We start from the raw sequence: 22,249 nt of genomic DNA, 5'->3' as shown, positions 1-22,249 counted from the left end.
TGCTATAATGTTCAGTGCTCTGAATTCTGAAGCATTCTTCTGCATACCACACGTCAGATCAACATACCCTCCGGCTTTACTCATTCCTGGATCTTCCAGCACTTCCTCAACAATCACATCTGAACAGCCAAAAATTCATCTTCATCTGATCCCCATCTTCATCCATGCCTCTCCGTTGGAATTTCATAGATGGTGCCATTTCCTTCTTTCCAAGTAATCCATTTCTCACATGAACCATACTAAATTCTTATCTTTTCCATATAAATGATCAGCTCATGATTGTTCGACTGCACCTTTACTTCGACCCTTGGTTAAAGAGACAGTCAGCATCAATAGCTGAAATTTCAATTTAGTTTTTCTTTTAAAGAGTGAGTGAGTGTTTCTTTGCAGTTATTTGATTTCTGTGTGAATGAAAGGACATTCTGGAGTTGATCTGGTATTTCTCATAGACATTCTCACTAAAGCACTTCATGATATTGAAATTATTATAAGAATCCTCAGCCTGTACATCTTTAGTTGGAGGACACTGAAGGGATGAGAAAGAATGCATGCATGCAAAAGGCACAAAACTTGGAAGAGTTGTTAACTGTAAGGAGGACAGTGTGGAATTCTAAAAGGTCATTGCTATATTGGTAGAATGGGCAGACAGGTGGCAGAGAGATGAGATTCAAAGCAGGGAAATGAAAGGTGATGCAGTTTGCTAAGAGGAACATTGAAAGACAGTATAAAACCTGAGTGATATTCTAGACAGACTGCAGGAGCAGAGGGATATGAGTGTATATGTACACAGATCACTGAAGGTGGCAAGACAGGTGGAGCAGACAGAAAGAAATATAAGAGAACTGACAGTGTCCTCAGCTTTATTAAAAGGACCATTGACTTTAAGAGCAAGGAGTTGATGTTGAACAAGATGCTTGTTAAACCTCAGCTGGAGTATTGTGAGTGCCACATGATAGGAGAGACATGAATTCATTGGAGAGAGAGTGCAGGAGCAATTTACATGAATTTACAAAGTTCCAGGATTGAGAAACTTCAGGTATGAGGACAGATTGAAGAAATTGGAACAGTTCTCTTTGGAAAGAAGAAGGCTAAGAGGAGATTTGATAAAGGTTTTCAAAATCACAATGGGGTTGGATAGACTAGACAGGGAGAAGCTGTTCCCACTCACATAAGGAACAAGAACGAAAGGGCATAGATTTAAAGTGATATGAAAATGAAGCAACGGCGATTTGAGAATGAACGCCTCAATTGAACCTATCTTCACTACTGCCCAGAAAAATGATGAGGCGGGTTCAAGTGAGCCACTCAAGGTGGGGAGGAAGGGATGGATGGATAGATAGATGGGTGAATGAATGAATGATTTGTTGTCACATATATCATGAAGATTCAGTGAAAAGTATTTGGTTGCCACCATTGGGCACCATTTTGAGTACAATAAGTATAAAAAATTACTTAAGTATGAGTTCATCTTCTGTTCAAATTGAAGTCCCAAGCACAGCTTCAAGGACGCCTGCAAGGTTTCGGCAAGGTGTTCCGGTCCACAAGGAATCCCGCTCTGGGAACAGCTACAGCGACGCCAATGCCCCAGGAAACCTCAGCTCTGCTGCACCGCTGCCTCACCGCCACCGTCAAGAGTCCAGGTTCCAGGCCTACTCTCACCAGGAGTCCCTGCTCCAGGCGTACTCTCACCAGGAGTCCCTGCTCCAGGTCAACTCTCACCAGGAGTCCCTGCTCCAGGCCAACTCTCACCAGGAGTCCCTGCTCCAAACACTGCCACAGGCAAAAATCCAGGCTCCGGGCCTACCGCCACCAGGAGAGCTTGCTGCAGCCACTGCCCTGCATCTTAAATTGGAGATCTTTCATTTTTAGACTGTATCTCCTAGCTCTGCCTCACCTACAAAGAAGAATATAATTTCAGCATTCACTCTACCAGTTTCCTCAGGATACTATATCTTAATAAGATCACCTCTCAATCCCAGTCTGGGAGAGACACTCTGATCATTCTCTCCTGGTCAGATTCATTGCTCACGTGCACAAACTTATGTGCCTGGATGAAGATAATTTGGATCAAAATAGTGCTCAAGGGTGTGGGGCAAAAACTGGAAATTGAAATTAGGTAATGATGCTCGTTTGAAGAGCTGGGAAAGGTATGATGGGCCAAATGGGCTTCCTTCTGCACCGTAACAATTGTCTGATACCAGGAAAGCAAATTTACTTTGAATTAAGAGAGTTCCTCACCATCCTTCCCCTGCAAATAACATCTGCCAGTCATGTAGCTGGAGGAGGACTGCATGTATGTGCAGACTCAAGTTCATCATAGACATGTTGACAGAGTTGTGCCACTTACATAAATTAATGAATGACCTTCAGCCAAACTCCAGGGCAGGGATGACAAGACTGCCACTAACTACCAACAATAGCTCCGTCCGGAGATAATTGTTTTTAAACTTCTGGTTCTTTGGCGGCCTGCCAGCAGGGATCTCAGTATCTCAGTAAGTCTGCAGCCCACACTGATATGATGTTTGCACGCAAAAGAGGTTACATCATATTTGACCTGGACAAAAGCCAACAGGAGGAACAGGCTTTTGTTTTTTTTCCACATAGCAGAATTTCCCAAAGTCAGGGCATTATTAATTGCATATGATTACCCATGTAGCTCGAAGTTCCCTGACCTAAAATGCCAGACTGACCATTCCTGAAGAAGGGCTTATGCCCGAAACGTCGATTCTCCTGCTCCTCGGATGCTGCCTGGCCTGCTGTGTTTTTCCAGCACCACATTTTTCAACTTTGGTCAATCTAGTCATCTCACTATAATCATCCATGAAGGATAATCAATGCTGGGAGATATTCACTTCTCAGGTGCTAGTCGCAATGGACAGAAAAAATTGCTTTGGATTTCTACACCAGAATCTATTCCCCGCAATCCCCTGAGACTTTGTTACTTCTTCCATACCTATCCACCAGTACGTGAGTTCACTGAATATATCAAAGTGCAGGCCAGTGTCTTCACTCCAACTCAGGCATTCCTGATTTTAACACTCACAGCTCTCAAGGTCAGTTAGATTGAGAATAATAAAATACAACTGTTATCAGGATAAGCTGAGACAGGAGAGAAGTGAGCTGTTTCTGAGTCAAAGCATTGTGGAGACTAAGTTCTGCAGCAGTGGGTTTTCAAACACAGGTATAAACATTCCTTAAGAACGCAGCAATTAGCCATTTGCCTGGGGGTAGAGGAAAAGTACAGCATGAAGTAAAGTCAAGGAAATGTTCAAAACTAGCACCAAAGTGTATATTACTTAGAATTACAGCATCACAGTATTGTCACAGTGCAAAAAGAGGCCATTCAGCCTGCCATATCTGCATCAACTCTCCAAATCACCAATTTATCCAGTGCTACTCCCATACCTGCTCCTTATAACTCTGTAGATTCTTCATTTTCAGATATCAATCCTGTTCCCTCATTAATGCCTCAATTTCAGAATATAGACTATAAAGTATTAATTTATTGGGTCACATAAGAGCCTTTGTGATGAGATATAAGCAATAGGCCTGCACTTCATCAAAGATGCAATAAGGCAACTCTGCCACCTACTGTGTGATAACATGCACACAGACATACTCTAGCACTACTCTCTCTATACTGAGGAAAGCTCAACATGAACACTCTACATTTTTTAAGATTAGATTAGATTACTTACTTACAGTGTGGAAACAGGCCCTTTGGCCCAGCAAGTCCACAACCAACCCTCCAAAAAGCAACCCACCCAGACCCATTCCCCTAACACTGCAGCCAATTTAGTATGGCCAATTCTCCTAATCTGCACATTTTTGGATTGTGGGAGGAAACCCACGCAGACACAGGGAGAATGTGCAAACTCCACACAGACAGTTGCCTGAGGCGGGAATTGAACCCGGGTCTCTTGGTGCTGTGAGGCAGCAGTGCTAACCACTGTGTCACCCTTTATGGCACAGAATCATTTCAGACAGCCATAGTGATAAAGATAAAAAGATTTTTGGAACTAAAAGAAATATTCTGCATATTGTGGATCACTGTACCATCTGTAATACAGGTATGTGTTCATCAGATAGTAGATCTATTTTACAGGAGAGCTAAGAAATTAATCTACGTTGTCATCATAATGAGTCAGCAGCGAGATAGGGTTATCTAGTCATATCATGGATGTCGTGAAACTAGGGTAGACTTAATGGTACAAAGTTTTCATTTTCAGTAGCAAATACTTACAGGAAACCTCCTTAATCATCTAAATAGAAATGATTTCTATAGCCATATTGCATTGTAGGTGATTCTGTTCAAAGAACCCTACATGGCTTTGACAGATAAAGAGTAATAGGAAGTCTACAGCACAGAAAAAAGGCCTTTTAGCCTATTGAGTATGCATCAGTCAAAAACAAACACGTCTAATCACATTTTCCAGAACTTGGCCCATAGCCTTGTATGCCTTGGCATACTTCTTACATGTTAGAGGGTTTCTGCCTCTACCACCCTCATTGGCAGTGGGTTCCAGACTCCCACCAACCTCTGAGTGAAAAACACTTTTCCTCAGATCTCCTCTAAGTCTCTGCCCCTTACTGTAAGTCTAAGACTTCTGATCATTGATCTCTCCACCAAGGGCAAAAATTCACTGTTGTCTGTCCCATCTATGCCCTACATAACCTCAAACACATCCTCCTTCAGTCTCCTCTGCTCCAAGGAAAACAACCCCAGTCTATCCAATCTCTCTTCATGGCTAAAACTTTCCAGCCCATGTGAAATCCTGGTGAATCACCTCTGCACCCTCTCCAGTGCTATTATGTCCCTGCTGGAATGTGGATTTCAGAACTGCACACAATAATCTAACTGCGGCCTAATCGACATACAATTCCAGCATAATGTTCGTGGGCTCTTAAACTCCTTGCCTCAGCTAATAAAGGCAAGTACTCTATATGCCTTCTTAACCATTTTATCTACCTTTCCCCTAAGTTAAAGGATGGTGAGCATGCACACCAAGGTCCGTCTGATCCTCAGTGCTTCTCAGCACCCTATCATTCATCAGGTGTTCCCTTGGCCTATTTTACCTGCACAAATGTATCGCCTCACACTTACACAAATTGAATTCCATTTGCCACTGACTAGCCCGTCTATATCCTACTGTAATCTAAGGCCATCCTCCTCAGTATTTACCACACTGCCAATTTTCATATCATCCACAAACTTGCTGATCAGCCCTCCTTCACATAAGTCTAAACCACTTTTATATACAACAAAGATCAAGACCCCCAACACTGATCCCTGTGGAACCTTATAGACCAGGATTCTAATCACACAAACACCCACCCCTTCATCATGACCCTCTGCTTCCTGCCACTCAGCTAATTCTGGATTAATTTAGTAACATTTCCTTGGATCCCATGGACTTTTACCTTCTCCCATGAGGGAACTTATTAAAAGCCTTTCTGAAGTCCAAGTAGATGACATCAAATGTATTGTCCTCATCTACATACCTGATTGCATCTTTGAAAGATTTAATCAGGTTAGCCAGAAATGACCTCCATTGAACAACCCATGCTGATTTTTCTCGATTATTCCCTGCCTCTCCAAGTGCAGATTAATTCTATCCCTCAGAATTGCTTCCAATAATTCCCCACCATTGAGGTTAGAATGACTGGCCTGTAATTTTCTGGTTGACCTCTTCCTTTTTGAATAGTGGTACCGCATTAGCTGTCCTTCAATCCTCTCACACCTCTCCTGTGGCCAGAATGGAATTAAAAATTATTGCCAGTGCCCCTGCTTTGCCATGCCCCTCCCATGCCTCACTTAACAACCTGCGATACATTTTATCTGGCCTTGGAGATTATTCTACTTTTAAACCTGTCCAACCACTCAGAACCTCCTCTCTGTCGACTGTTGCAACCATCTGAGGGAGTGGGTGAATAAAGAAGGGAAACAAATTCATCTCATCTCATCCAGGAGTTTTCCACTTTGGGGTATCCATCCAGAATGGTAATGAATTGCTGAACCTCATTGAGGGACTGGTTGTAACAATAAGTAACCTTAGATTCAAAAGAGGCAGTATGAGCTCAGACTACAATGCCTTAGTGATAGCTACAAGGGATATTGGAGGACATTTTATCACTGAAAGTTCAACATAATCTACCTGAGACTTGAGAGCATTATCTCCTTCTCCTAGCCTTCAAATGAAAGAACATTTCCTTAAACAATTTTCAATTGTGTAATGTTACATTAACCATGCATATACAATTATTTTTCACATTGGTAAATAAGTGTAACCTGGGTCATAAATGCCCATCATACATTTTACTTCTACTACTATAAAGTCTGAAATGAACATCAGTCAATCTACTTTCAATCTACAGCATTCAGAGGGGAAGCAATGGCCCATTGGTATGATCGCCAGATTATTATTTCAGAAATTCAATTTATGTTCTGGGGTCATGGTTTCATATCCCACCATGGCAGATAGAAAAATCTGGACTAAGCCTAAAACAATGTTGGAAATATCTATCTGGCGCACAAATGCCCTATGTCATAAATAGTGCAATCAAGTAGCACCTGCTCAACAATAATCTGCTCAGTGACGCCCAGTTTGGATTCTACCAGGGCCAATCAATTCCTGACCTCATTACAGCTTTAGTTCAAACATGGACAAAAAAGGTGAGAGTGACAGCTCTTGACATTAAGGTCACATTTGACTAAGTGTGGCATGAAGAAGTCCTAGCAATGGAATCAGTGGGAATCAGGGCCAAACTCTCCACTAGTTGGAGTCATGCCTGGCACATAGGAAGGGGTCGTGGTTGTTGGAAGTCAGTTATCTCAGTTCTGGGACACCTCTGCAGGAGTTCCTCTGGGTAATGTCGTAGACCAAACCATCCTCAGCTGCTTCATCATGACCTTCCCTCCATCATAATGTCAGAAGTGGGCATGTTTGCTGATGTTTGCACAATGTTCAGCACCATTTGTGGTTCCTCAAATATTAAATTTTAAAAGATCTGGACAATACCCAGGCATGGGCTGACAAGTGGCAAATACATTTGTGGCACAAAGGTTCCAGGCAATAACCATCTCCAATAAGTGACAATCTAGAATCACAGAATCTCCACAGTGCAGAAAGAGGCCATTCAGCTCAACAAGTCTGCATCAATCCTCCGAAGAGTTTCCCATCCAGACCCAAACCGTCACCCCACTGCTGCAACCCTGCATGGGGCTTTTTTGTTTAACCATAGCTAATGCGCCAAACCTACATTTCCCTGGACACTACAGAGCAATTTGTCTAGCATAGCCAATCCACCTAACCTGCACATCTTTGGACTGTGAGAGGAAACCAGAGCACCTGGAGGAAACCCACGCAGACACGGGGAGAATGTGTAAACTTCACAAGGCAGTCACCCAAGGTTGGAATTTCTAGGCACTGTGCCAACTACCACCCCTAACCACTGCCCCTTGACATTGCATGGTATTACCATCACTGAATCCCCCATTATCAACATTCTGTGGTTTACCATTGACCTGAAACTCACATGGACTTGACATACAAATACAGAGATGACAAGAGCACGTCAGACGCTAAGAATACAGGGGTGAAATATTGGATCAAATAAATCTCTTGAAGCGTAAAAAGAGTGTTGAGGCATTCTTCAGAGGGAAATCAGGAAGGCAAAGAGGAAGTATGAGATACCCTTGGGAGATAAGGTCCAGGATAATCCAAAGAAATTCTACAAACACATTAAGAGCAAAAAAAGCAACTAGAGAGAGACAGAGAAAGAGAGAGTCGGGCCCCTTAGAGATCAATTAGATCATTTTTGTGTTGATCCTCAGGAGATGGGAGAAACATTAAATAAATATTTTACCTCATTTTTCACAGTGGAGAAAGAAATGAAGGCTAGAGAACTCAGGGAAATAAATATTGATGTTTTAAAAACAGTTCACATAACAGAAGAGGAAGTGCTGGAAGTCTTAGAAAACCTAAAGGTGGATAAATCTTTGGGAACTGATCAAGTGTATCTCAGGATGTTGTGGAAAGTTAGGGAGGAAATTGTAATGCAGATTTAAGATGTTTGTCAAAACAAACAGTAAAGATATAAGGAAAATATTTTTTATTATTGTAAGTGAATAGAATCTGGAATATACGGCCTAAGAATGTGATGGAAGTAGATTCAATCACAATATTCAAAAAGGATCAGTTTTTGAAAAGGAAAGAATGCAGGGCGAGGGAAAAAGGCGGGTCAGTGAGGCTCGGTGAGTGGTTCTTACAGAAACCAAGCATGAACAGGACAGGCTGTGCAATCTCCTTCCATACTGTACTCTACTTGGTGTGAAGAAACAGTTAATATTTCACATTGTGGCCTTTTATCACAAGTGGGGAAGCTAGAAATATCCTAGCTTTTATGTAATTTCAATGGAAAAGCATGGTTAAAGAACAAAAGGGAAGGTGTCTGACAGAAATAAATAGAAAGAAATTTCTCATGAAATAAAAATCTATTTAATCTGATCTACGTTAGGCACACCTACAAGCACAATGATTATGGCTCCATTTTTATCAATGGTTTTTCTCAGCACAGCACTGCTGAATTCCAAAGAAGTCAGAAATGCACATAAGTAGTAGAAATAGTAGATAAGGAGTAACTACTCCTGTGCATAAAAAGAACAAGAACAAGACAGCACAAATTTAAAGTGATCTGAAAAAGGAGCAAAGGTGAAGTGAGTAGTTAGGCTACTGAATGCACTGTCTGGAAGTAGGGTAGAGACAAGTTCAATTGAGACAGTCAAGAGGGCATTTAACAATTGTTTGGATAAAAGACAAAGTGCAAAGGTGTGTGGAAAAAGCAGGAGATGGGCACCACGTAATGATGCTCATTTAACAAGCTGTGCAAGCACAATGGGCTGAATAGCCTCCTTCTACATTGCAATACTTCTGTAATTCTGTGTTTAGAATTAAAATGATACACCCGAATTAATAAACGGACTTCTCTTTTTTTTAAAATACTACTATTTTGTTGGGGATTTTAAAATTACAGGCATGTCAAAATATGTGGTGATGAATTCAAACTACATGTGCAACCCATGTGTTTTTTTTCACTGGCTTTTCAGGCGAGTTTTCAAAAGTTCAGAAACTGAAAGACAGTGGATTGAACACAGGTTCTCACCTTAATAACCAGTGCCATCAATTGTGCTGTGAAATTTGATATTGGGCTGTTTGAATGTGGTATTTCAGCCTGTTCCTTATCTCCAGGTAAAAGACTTCTCGACATTTTTATGACAGTAATTCAAACTTAATTGTGCAAAACACGTGGACTAGTCGTAATGATATCCAATGTGGTAAGATTGATTGACAGTAATAAGCAAATAGAAACAATAACAAGTGCAACATTGCAATTTGAGATCAATTTCCAGGACACAACATCTTAATAATTAGACATTTTGATGGACTTGAAGTTCATATGTGTCTAATTAGATAGTAACTTGAATTTTAAAAAATGTTAATTTTGTTGTCACTGTAAAGTTGCTTTCCATCGCCTTCATTTCTGAAACTGCAAGAATACACTAAAAGGGCTGTGGTGGCACAGTTGTAATGCCCCTACTGGGAAGCCCAGGTTCAGGTCCCATCTGCTGCAGAAGTGTGTAATAACATTTCTGAACAGGTTAATTAAAAAATACAATAACGGTGCAGAAATGTTATCACAGGTTTCCTTATGTCTCTGCTGAAACTACACAGTTCACAAAGATTGCAGCTTCAGCCCTCAGTTCTTGCTCAGGTAATTGAAGTAAAAGCCCTGCAGTATCTCTGAATCAAAGAAGGGAGGAATTTGTGAAGTTTGCTTCTTCTAATATTTTCCCAACTCCCTTTACTGGAAGTCAATGTGATGTCATTGGTTCTGATGCCCCCTGCTGCTGAAACATTGTGGGTGCTGTTTATCAAGTTTCACAATGGCCACTTTGAATACAAAGGGAAAGACAAAGGTATAGTGGTTTTATCACTGGACTACCACTGTATTCTCTGGTTTAGGAATATAAATTCAAGTCCCACCATAGCAAGTGATGGAATTTGAATTCGTCAGCAAACATGGAATGGAAAGTTGGCTGAAATTTTCATTTGTGTTTTTTTTAATAATATCAAGTTCTTCAATGTCTTTTTGGAAGAAAATCTACTTTCCTTTCCTGATCTGACCTATATAAATCTTTCAAAATCATAAGCATGCTAGATAGAGAGAAACTGCTCACACTTGTACAAGGAATAGAAACAAGAGAGGCATCAATTATAAGTGATCTGCAAAAGAAATAAGTGTGAAGAGAAGAAAAACCATTTCATCCATTGAGTAACTATGGTATGGAATGCATTGTCTGGAAATGTGGAGGAGGCAGGTTTTATTGAGGCATTGGATCATTATTTGGGTTAAAAAGAAGTACAAGGGTATGGGGGAAAAAAGCAGGAGACTGGCAATTAGGTAATGACGCTCAAATGAAATTAAGAACTGTAACCGCTGGAAATCGGAAAGAAGATCTGTAGAGAGAAAGCAGAGTTAACATTTCAAGTCCATCTTCCTCTCCACAGATGCTGCCAGCACCATATGTTTTTGTAATTATTCTCGTTTATCAATACAGTGCAGGCATGATAGGTGAAATGGCCTCCTTCTACATTGTAGTGCTCCTCTGATTCTACAAGACTCCAGACCCACAACAAGATGGCTGACTCTTTACTGCCCCTTGAAATTCCGAGCAAGCCATTCAATTGAAGAATGGGCAACAAATGCTGGGACTGAGTTCCTTGTGATAATTTTGTGAGTTGTAAGGGCTTTAAGTTATTGCGGCAGAATTGTGAGAGCCAAGAGAGGATATGGAAAAGGAATACCAGGGTACCAAAAATACTTAGGGAGATGGATAGTGCTAGTACAGAGATAAAATGTCAAATGTGAAGTCAAAGTCAGGAGAAAGTAATAAAGTGTAAATCGCAGTTACACTGCATGTCAGTGAAGGTGCAGAATGTCAAAAACAGTTGGAGAATTACAGGTACAGATTGCCATGTAGAAACATCATGTTCTGGCAACAACAGACACCTGACTCAAGGAAAGCCAGGAGTGAGTGTTAAATATTCCAGGATACAAAGTATTCAGAAAGGATAGGAACAGAAGGAAAGAAGAAGGCACTATTGTTTAAGGAAGGCTTTGTACTGGCTGGAGAAGGAGGACTTCCCAAAGGATTCAAAGACAGAATCAATCTGGCTCAAGCAAGGGATAAAGCAGGTACAATTATATTGTAGGCTCATTGTAGTCTATAGACCATCAACTGGGAAGGTTGGACAGGAATAATCTGCAGCGAAATTCAAGAGGGATGCCAATATTTTGAGTGGTTATAATTGGGGATTTTCAAGCAGGCAGGACAGGAAATAAGGCACACTGTATCCCAGGCTTCATTAATAGAAGTCATGATTTGGAGATGCCGGTGTTGGACTGGGGTGTACAAAGTTAAAAATCACACAACACCAGGTTATAGTCCAACAGGTTTAATTGGAAGCACACTAGCTTTTGGACGTCGCTATCACCTGATGAAGGAGCGACGTCCAAAAGCTAGCGTGCTTCCAATTAAACCTGTTGGACTATAACCTGGTGTTGTGTGATTTTTAACTTTATTAATAGAGGCATACAGAACATGAGCAAGGATGCTAAACCTAAACAAGGCATTTGTTAGACCTCAGCTGGAACATTATGCACGGTTCTAGGCCCCATACTACTGTAAGGATGTGAGTGCATTGGAGACACTGCAGAAGAGATTTACATAAATGGTTCCATAGATGAAAACCTTTTGTTATGTGGATATATGAGAGAGGTTGGTATTGTTCTCCTTGGAAAGAGGAAGGGTCGAGAAATTTTCAAAATCATACGAAGCCTGGATAGAGTAGATGGGGAGAAATTGTTTCTGCTCATAAAAGGATCAACAATTCAAGAGCAAAGATTTAAAGTGATTTCCAAAAGAAGAAACTGTGATGTGAGAAAAAGCAACTTTTTCACACAACAAGTGATTTGAGTCTCGAAAATTTAAGTGAAGCATTCAATTGGGCATTTGATGATTATTTGAATAGAAGCAATGTGCAAGGCTGGAGGGACATTCCTGCCAGAAAAACGTCAGGAAATGACCATCACCAACAATTGAGATTCTAACTATCATTCCTTGACATTCAGTGGCATTACCATTGCTAAAGTCTCCCACTATCAATATCCTAGAATTGACTAGAAACTGAACTGCACTAATGATATAAATACTGCCACAACAAGAGCAAGTCAGAGGCTAGTAAGTCTGCAGTGCATAACTTACCTCTTAATTTTCCAAACTTTGTCCACCATCATGATGGAATACTCCCCAGATGAATGCAATTACAATAACACGTAAGAAACATGACAGTATCCCAGACCAAGCCACCACCTTGACTGGCATCACATCCACAAACATTCACTCCTTCCAACACCGAGGCTCTGCAGTGTGCCACCTAGAAGATGCAGTATAGATATTTAGCACTTGGATAGTGGATGTACTACAAAAGGAAGGATGCGGATCCACTAAGTTCAGAATTCCATACTTACGTCATAAAGAATCTGGAAAATCCATACATCTTGTCAAACAATGAAATAAAACTCAAAAATCTGGTGTTTCATCCAATATCCATCATGCTAGACAGTTTTAAGTAACCTGGTGTATGTGGCTGAATCGATGTCAAGGGTATCTAATTATTAGCAGGAAAGCATCATTGTTCGTTCATCTGGAATCAATTGATGAGGTTCTTCCCAGTTCTGTGTGTACCTGACTCTGCCTACTGCATTGAGTTGCACTGAGGGCTGTAGAGTGGGGACTACACCAGTCAGTCCACTCCAGGTTTAGCAGGCAGATGTTCTATTGTCCCATATAAATTCACTTCCAGAAACCACCTTGGAATCTTTCTCCACCTCCTGCCTGCCTTCAGGGAGTGCATTCCAGGTTGTAACCTCTCACTGCATGAAACCATGCAGGGTCCAAATACCAGATTAACTACTTTCTCAACCTGGTAAAAACAATGACTGCAGATGCTGGAAACCAGATTCTGGATTAGTGGTGCTGGAAGAGCACAGCAGTTCAGGCAGCATCCAGGGAGCTTCGAAATTCAGGCAGCATCCAAGGAGTTTCGGGCAAAAGCCCTTCATCAGGAATAAAGGCAGTGAGCCTGGAGCGTGGAGAGATAAGCTAGAGGAGGGTGGGGGTGGGGAGAAAGTAACATAGAGTACAACGGGTGAGTGGGAGAGGGGATGAAGGTGATAGGTCAGGAAGGAGAGGGTGGAGTGGATAGGTGGAAAAGGAGATAGGCAGGTAGGACAGGTCCGGAAAAGTCATGGGGACAGTGCTGAGCTGCAAGTTTAGAACTAGGGTGAGGTGGGGGAAGGGGAAATGAGGAAACTGTTGAAGTCCACATTGATGCCCTGGGGTTGAAGTGTTCCGAGGCAGAAGATGAGGCGTTCTTCCTCCAGGCGTCTGGTGGTGAGGGAGCGGCGATGAAGGAGGCCCTGGACCTCCATGTCCTCGGCAGAGTGGGAGGGGGAGTTGAAATGTTGGGCCACGGGGCGGTGTGGTTGATTGGTGCGGGTGTCTCGGAGATGTTCCCTAAAGCGCTCTGCTAGGAGGTGCCCAGTCTCCCCAATGTAGAGGAGACCGCATCGGGAGCAACGGATACAATAAATGATATTAGTGGATATGCAAGTAAAACTTTGATGGATGTTCTGCCACCTTCCATTGTTTGATGTGTGCACATATATCTTCAGATCTTTCTATCCGATACCATCTTTATAATGTTGTCATTTCGTCTATGTTGTTTGTCCATACTTTTCCTACCAAAATGTACCATTTCATACCTCTATGTATTAAATGCCATAAATTAAACTAAATATACATTTTAATCATCTAACTTTTCATGACTATCTACTTAACTGCAATTGTACTCTCAGATTTCTGACTTTCCCATGAAGGGCCATTCCTTCAGAGTTTGCTACGATGAGAATTTTGCATGGTTCCTGAACACAACTCTCATTACACTGCAGAAATGATTATTAGATTAGATTAGATTACTTACAGTGTGAAAACAGGCCCTTCGGCCCAACAAGTCCACACCGCCCCACCGAAGCACAACCCACCCATACCCCTACATTTACCCCTTACCTAAAACTACGGGCAATTTAGCATGGCCAATTCACCTGACCTGCACATCTTTGGACTGTGGGAGGAAACAGGAACACCCGGAGGAAACCCACGCAGACACGGGGAGAATGTGCAAACTCCACACAGTCAGTCGCCTGAGGCAGGTATTGAACCCGGGTCTCTGGCGCTGTGAGGCAGCAGTACTAACCACTGTGCCACTGTGCCGCCCACTATTATCTAGCCATCAATAAATCTGGGCCATAATTTTTAAAAAACACTTTTCAAAATCAAATTCTATCTTTAGGAAACACTTTATACAACGTAATCTTTCAAGATTTCAAAGCAGAGGCATAATGACTTCGAAGCAGACTATGTTTGTATAGCAAAGCAATGCGGTGGAAAGTGTTAGTATTGTTATAAATTGGATAGTTACAATGATATACAAATTGAAGCAATTGCTTGTTTTTTTTTTAAAGTTTCTGTCCTAATCTATCTGCTTTCTCCACAGTTCCATTCCCCAGGTAAAGGGAAGGTTGGAGCTGATCAGGCCCCACTTCTCTCCATCTCATGTTCTCCAGCTGACTTCAAGGAAGTGTCAAGAACAATTTGAGGTGATCTAACAATTAATTTGTTTATACCCTCTTAGTGGAGAATTGTTAGAGTTTATGCCAGTATGGAGATCTGGAATTTACTAGATAGGTGTCACAGGTCTGAATCTGAATCCTATTAATTCAGCAGCATTATATGTTACTGTGTTTAATTATCGCTGTCAAAGCAAGGTTCCTTCAATCACTTCTCACCACATCATAGCCAACATTCCACTATCAAGACATTTTAGGTAAAAATGTATTAACCACTCACCTTATTTCTGGTACTGTTAGAATATATCTATTGTATTTTCTAACACAGAAATTACCTTTATTCTTCACTGGGATGTGCATGTTGCTGGAAAGGCCAGCATCTGTTGCCCATCCATAATTGTTCCTAAATTGGTTGCCTTACTAGGTCATCTCATAGGGTAGATTAGAGTTAAACACATTGGTCTGGCTCTAGACTTGCAGAATGCATGTCAGAGTAAAGATAACGGATTTCCCTCACTATGTGGCATTAATAAATCAGCAAAGTTTGGGAAGGTAGTAGCCTAGTAGTATTATTGCTAGACTTATTAATCCAGAGACCTATAAAATGTTCTAGGGATCAGGTTCAAATCCTGCCACAGCAGATGGTGGAATTTGAACTCAATAAAAATCTGGACTTAAAAGTTTAATGATGACCATGAAGCTGTTGTCAATTGCTGTTAAAGCCCATCTAGTTCACTAATGTCCTTTCGGGAAGGAAACTGCCATCCTTATCTGGGGTGGCCTCCATGTGATTCAAAACTCATTGCAATTTGGTTGACTTTCAACTGTCCTCTGGATAATACGTGCTAATGTAGGCAGTGCTGTTCACATCCTGTAAATTAATTTTTTAAAAATGCACCTTGTATTCTCCCACTCATTCCACCTGCTAAATCTGGTTAGTTTCACCTGCTTTCAAATTTTTGAGAAATTCATCTTCTTTTAGTTTAAAATTAGGTAAACAATTTGGGGCCATTAGTGGTAGTCATAGGACCTTTAATGAGTTTCTGCAAAATCCAGCCAACGATGATTTGGTCAGGGTAACCATGAGTGTGTGGTATCGTTTCAATATACCTGATCACATCAACAAGCTTACATGATGAGCAAATTGCTCAGTCGCTATTCATGAAGTTGCCAGTAAGATTAATTTTACAGTGCATCGAACTGTAGAAATCCCATTATGTTTATTGACCAGTGAAGATAGGCTTTTGGTGGACAGTAATGGAGAAGACATTGGGAAATTTTCAACTAATACATTGAGGAACGTGAGCTCATTTTATCACCCCAGTTCAATGATATATGAGAGTGCAGGATACAGTTTATTAAAAAGATGTTTGCCCACCACACAAGTGAAAATGTGATATATACGTTTTAGTGCTGGTGTGATATGTAGGCTGAATAGCAGGAAGACCATACCAAACAACACGTCCCATTGGCCATTTGCAGCAGGCAGCATGCTGACCATACCTTAAACAAACTGTATTTACAAACCTCAGTTCACTAAGTCTACCATGAGACGTAATTCTATTATTGGACAACTTTTATTAAATATTCAGATGGTGCTAAGAACCACAGCAGAAACCAATTTAAGATTATGAGTTAGTGTTGAAGAATGATACAGTTGTAATGATAAAAGATACACACATTAAAAAACTGAATTATGCTTTCTGTACGCAAAAGAATTAATACCATTTTGTTCCAATTAAAAATGTGCAACAAGCGTAATGGAAAATACCAATCTCTATTACATTTCAATGGTAGTGTCCTGACCAAAGTTTACCTGCCTCGTCTAAGAACTAAGATTGACAATTAACTGTTCTTGTTGCACTTCCATGCCAATGATGGTCAAATCAATTAGCTTGCCTTTCCTACTCATGCTGCGTAAATTGGTGTTCAATTTCTCAAGACAATTTCTTGCATCCTGGCCTGACTGGATGCAAGTCAAAAAGTTTTGACTTTTTGTCTCCTTTAAACCATGTTTACTTAGATGCTACTTGCTTCAAAAAAATAACAAATGCTGAAATTAAGCCAAAAAAATAAGGCAGTCATCAATTTGAGCATGGCTTGCTTTGGTTAATGGTTTGGTAGCTGTGACTATTGGAGTTGAATGTGTTAAAGCACAGCATTTTGAATATAAGCTTGTATATTAGAAACATTGGGGTCTGACTGTAACTCATTCAAAACTCAACCATTTGCATTGAGTTAAGATCAGAATTCATATTCCAACTCAGTCTACAGTGTTAGATTCTGCACTTAACATAGCACACAAAGTTTTCCATGTTTTTCTGCTAATTATAGAAGAGATGTAATACAGTGTTCTGCTAAGGCAATCTGCTGTGTCTATTTCATTGTTATCAGTTAGTGAAATCATTGCCAAGGAGTCCATTTCAATCTTGTTTTTAGAAAACAGAGCAACCGTCCCATTTAAATTATTCCTTAGAGCAATACAAAAAAGTAGAAATCCTATGAAATAACAACAAATGCAGTTTAATGTGATTTGTTCATCTATAATCTTCTGGGATAATGCCTACAGTAAACAAACACCACACACTATGGGTAAACTAAGGAATCACTTTCAAAGTTTTCATTACTGTGAAGCTGTCTCCTTTAAATTTCAACAGATCCATAATTTTTAATAATACTTGTTTGATGCATTATTATACTTAGTACATTTCCTACTTTTTGTAAAAAATGTAATAATTCAGCATAAGCTACTTCAAACAATATTCATTCATAGTAAGTGTTGCAGCTATGTCTTTGCCTTCACCACCAGAATGCCATCATGACACAACAATGCAGAAAGATCTTTTGATAGCACACCGTCTGGAAGTTTGTACTGTCTTGTAAAACTCCTTGAAATAAAACCATGCTCATCCATTCTTCGACCATGCTGGGCCCTGATGATAAGCCATCCTTCAAACACTTGAATGATGATATCTTCAGGACGGAACTGTACTACATCCAACATGATTCGAAACAACTTTTCAACCTCAGTGTCTTCCACTGATTTTTCTGATTCTTTGACTGAAAGTTTGTCCCTTTCCTCAGTTATTTCTGTTGGACCAGGGAGGGCAAATATCAAATGATCCAGTTTGCATTCTGTGAGATCTTGTCCGGCTAGTTTGTGCTGGTACCGAACAGGAGTGTCAATCCAGTGTCTTATTATTCCGTCCTCCATTAGCCCTTTAATTTGAACCAGCTCCTTTTTGAAAGAAGTGTCCTGGGTGAGCTTCTCTTTAGAATGCTGCTGCTTACTCTATGCTCCAGCTTCTCTTTTGCACTCGGTAATCTGCCTTTTATAGAAAGTGTATTTTTGGCACTATCTGGAGACAAAATAATTCGACGCTTGAAGCTCAGTTTTATTTTAATACTTTGGAAAGAATGTATACAATTTCAAACATTTGGCTCCTATAGTCATTGGCTAAGCGACTGATCTACAAATAGAAATTGTGTTGTAGAAATTGTGCTTCCTTAGCAAATAAATGGCTATAGCTGAGAACTCTTCACAGAAGTTGCTCAGGGGCTCTACAAACCATTGAAACTGTTTAACCATCGATGCAAGATTTTGATATATGCCAATGTATTTATGTCATATTTCAATATATCAAAACCATTTTTTAAAGTAAATCAATAAGTAATTTCCCAATAAGTCACCCTTATCTTTACAAGTTGTACTCTCCACCACAGCATTTATAAATAACAACTAACTTACAGGGAAACTTCCCATAGCAACTAGCTTCTAAGTGACAATCAAAACATACTGTTCCTACTTGGACCTACAGTCAGAGAGTTCTCGAGGTCATTATCATATATAGTCAAGTAACACACAAGCTTGTGTAAAGGTTGACACCTAACCTTTGGCCAAAGATTCTTAATTTTTTTATACATCTCAATTCATTATTGATTAAAAGTGCACTTGATTTGATTTGAGTTATTATTGTCACATGTAACTAGGTACAGTGAAAAGGTTTGTTTTGCGTGCATTACAGGCAGGTCATAACATACAATGTGCATTAAGGTGATAGAACAGAACAATTTTATGGCTGCAGAGAAGGTGCAGAAACAGTAGATCAACATTAAATTTAAAAATTGAGAGGTCCATTTAGACGTCTAATAACAACAGGAAGAAGCTGTTCTTGAATCTGTTGGTGTGTGTGTTAAAGCTTTTGTATCTTCTGCAGGATCGAAGAGGTTGGAATAGACTGTGGTTGTGTGACATTTTCCAATGCCATGGCTCTTCCCTTCCCTTCACATCCAAACAGTATTGAAACCGCAGGTCCAGTTAATATTGCTGTTTCCTCTCCAGGGCTGTGGGTTCCCTGCAGCAGAGGTAAGCCTGATAACCCCAATATGGAATTAGCCCAAATTTGATGAGTTTCTGGACTTTTGATTGGAGATCAGGTTGATGGACCATCATTTTAACTTCACCCGAGGCAATGAGTGTCTGCATGGGTTTCCTCCCACAATCCAAAGATGTGCAGGTCCGGTGAATTGGCCATGCTAAATTGCTCATAGTGTTAGGTTCATTACTTAGGGGTAAATGTAGGGGGATGGGTTACTCTTCAGAGGGTTGGTGTGGACTTGTTGGGCTAAATGGCCTATTTCAACAATGTAGGGAATCTAATCTAATTTTAAAAATGTAGTTATTTATTTTCAATGGTGTTAGAGCTGCCCATGGCTGAAGGCAACATGAAATAGCCAACTCTGGTTTTAGCTATCATAAGATGACTAAAGAGAATTGTTAGTTGAACACAACAATTTTTATTCAGGATCATGGCCTTCATGTAAATGGCAACCTGATAAGGAAGTGCCTCCTAGAAATATTAGGGGGTAAGAGTAAATATTAGGGACTGTAGACATCAGACAAACCAGGGCAGGACTTATCCAGTTATTGGTAGGGCTCTGGGGAGTGTTGACGAACAAAGAGACTAAGGTTTGCAAGTGCATAGTTCCTTGAAAGTGGAGTTGCAGGTAGACAGGGTGGTGAAGAAGGCATTTGACACATTTGCCTTCATTGTTCACAGCATTGAGTATAGCAGTTGGGATGTCATGTTGTGGCTGTACAGGACATTGGTGAGGCCACTTTTAGAATACTGCGTTCAATTCTGGTCATTCTTTGGTAGGAATGATGTTGTTAAACCTGAGAAGGTGCAGAAAAGATTTATGACCATTTTGCCGGACTGGACAGTTTGAGCTTTAGGGAGAGGTTGAGTATACTGGGTTTTATTTTCCCTGGAGTGTCAGAAGCTGTGTGGTGACCTTGCAGTGGGGAATAGATAGGGTGAATAGCCAAGATCTATTTCCTAGGGTGAGGGAGTCCAAAACTATAGGACATAAATTTAAAGTGAGAGCAGAAAGAATGAAAAAGGACCCGAGGGTAATGTTTTCATGCAGAGGGTGGTGCGTGTATGAAATGAGCTGTCAGAGGAAGTGATAGAAGCAGGTACAATTACAACTTTTAAAAGAATCTGCATGGGTATATGAATAGGAAGGGTTTCAAGAGATATGGGCCAAATGCTGGCAAATGGGAGTAGGTCAGATTGGAATGTCTGGTCAGTGCAGACAAGTTGGACCGAAGAGTCTGTTTCTGAGTTGTATAACTCTATGACTATGACTCAATCAGAAATTTCTGATAAGGGAAAGTAGGATAGAAGTCATGTAGCAATCTAATTTAAAACTTGTTATTTAGTGAAGTGTAGAAGGGAAAGTCTGATCCCATCATAATCAAAGACCATTTACATAGTTGCCATTATATATTATACATGGAGTTATATTGAAATTATAGGTTCAGCTAGCAAACTAACATTAAGGAATTTCACTGAATTCCTTAAGACAAATGGTGATAGATAATAGGGCAAAGACCCCCTCCTGTCAGCAAGGGGAACTGAAGTAGAAATGATGTAAACATCAAAGACTGGTGAACCAAAGGATTCCTGGATGATTACTATGAGTGCATCCACTATCTCTATAGCTACTTCTTTAAATATTCTAATGCATCCCATCTGATTATACATGTTTAATAGCCTTTAGTGCCATGAGTTTCCCTAGCATTTTTTCTCCAGGTAATACTTATATTTCTTTCTTCTCATTTTCTGCCCCTTGAATATTTAGTAACATTGGAATTCTTTTAGTGTCTCTACGATGAAGACTGATACAAAGTATTTATTCAAATCCTCTGCCATCTCCTGGTTCCTCATTATTATTTCCCCAGCCTCATTTTCTAAGTAGTTGACATTCTCTTCAGCTCCTGTCTTTATATTATTTTCATATATATAAACAATTCTTGCTCTCTGTCATGATATTAGTTGCAAATTTACCCTCAAAATTTATCCCCTATATTATTTTGGGGTGGTTTTTTTATTGGTTTTTAAAACTTTCTCAAGCCTTTGATCCAATCTTTGCCATACTATATATTTTTCCTTCAATTTGATGCATTCCTTAACTGGATGCTAAATTCTACCACGTTAAGGTCTCCACTTCCATGGGGATTCCTTACTTTGATGTTATTTATTAACCCTGTTTCATTACATATTCAAACCAGATACATAATAGCCTGATCCCTAGTTGAATCCACAACATATTGTTTAAGGAAACCATTCTGAATGCATTCTATAAATTCTTCCTCATGGCATCCTCTACCAATCTGATTGTCCCATTCTACATGAAAATTAAATTCACCCATGATTACTGTCTTCATTATATGCTCTTATCTGCTGTTACTGTAAGGGGTCTACAAACTACTTCTGCTGGTATCTTCTTGCCCTAACCTCCAGCTAAATGGATTATACATGTTTCGATTCAAGACCACTTCTTGCTATTGAACTTATTCTATCGTGTACCAATATGCTACCCAACCATCTTTCTTTCCTACCTGTCCTTTTGAAATGTCACACGGCCTTGAATATTTATTTCCCAGCTTGATCTCCTTGTAACCATATCTCCATAATGATTACAAGGTCATCCTGTTAACTTACATTTGGAAATTATGCAAATAGTTAATGTACGCTGTAAGTCACCTGTGGCTTTTTTTGGAAATGAAAGCTTTAAGCTTTGAAAACGTAAACAAAGGTTTCAAAGAATTGATCGGGCTTATTGCTTTAATTATTAGGACAACCTATCATTGAGAGAACGATGCTAATAGATGCTCAGCAACCTTCTGTAGATTTTGACTTCAGAATACTGCAGAAAGAAGACAACCCAGAAGGTGCAGTCTCATTCCTGAAATTCTGTTTCTTAGAAGAAGTACCTGTGAAACTTAAAGTTTCTAAATGCCAACAGTTGTTTCTCCCTGCTGAAGCCTGAATTAGGGGACTATGACTAATTTTCAACAACTCAAATTCAAGTTTATTGGTATCAGAATTGGCCAATCACCAATCCACAACTGTCAGCAATTCAGTTTCATTGGCTGAAAATTCAGCAAATGTGAGAAGTTATCACATTTTTTCCTTTGTTTCCAGATCTT

General features: G+C 40.1%; 1 protein-coding gene across 1 annotated transcript; it reads right to left on the bottom strand.

Annotated features, from left to right (window-relative positions):
• Nucleotides 1–15,910: 15,910 nt before the first annotated feature.
• Nucleotides 15,911–18,467, bottom strand: hspb3 (heat shock protein, alpha-crystallin-related, b3). Its single transcript, XM_043688480.1, has one exon. The coding sequence runs from the start codon at nucleotides 17,963–17,965 to the stop codon at nucleotides 17,537–17,539; it is 429 nt and encodes a 142-aa protein (XP_043544415.1). The 5' UTR covers nucleotides 17,966–18,467; the 3' UTR covers nucleotides 15,911–17,536.
• Nucleotides 18,468–22,249: the final 3,782 nt, after the last annotated feature.

The sequence above is a fragment of the Chiloscyllium plagiosum genome, chromosome 1, assembly GCF_004010195.1.
Source record: "Chiloscyllium plagiosum isolate BGI_BamShark_2017 chromosome 1, ASM401019v2, whole genome shotgun sequence".
Classification (NCBI taxonomy): domain Eukaryota; kingdom Metazoa; phylum Chordata; class Chondrichthyes; order Orectolobiformes; family Hemiscylliidae; genus Chiloscyllium; species Chiloscyllium plagiosum.
The sequence above is the reverse complement of the archived record's forward strand: the minus strand, read 5'-3'. Positions and strand labels throughout refer to the sequence as shown.

Bases quoted from the DNA above. Each gene is read 5' to 3' on its own strand.
- hspb3 (XM_043688480.1), bottom strand. From the start codon at position 17,965: ATGGAGGACGGAATAATAAGACACTGGATTGACACTCCTGTTCGGTAC.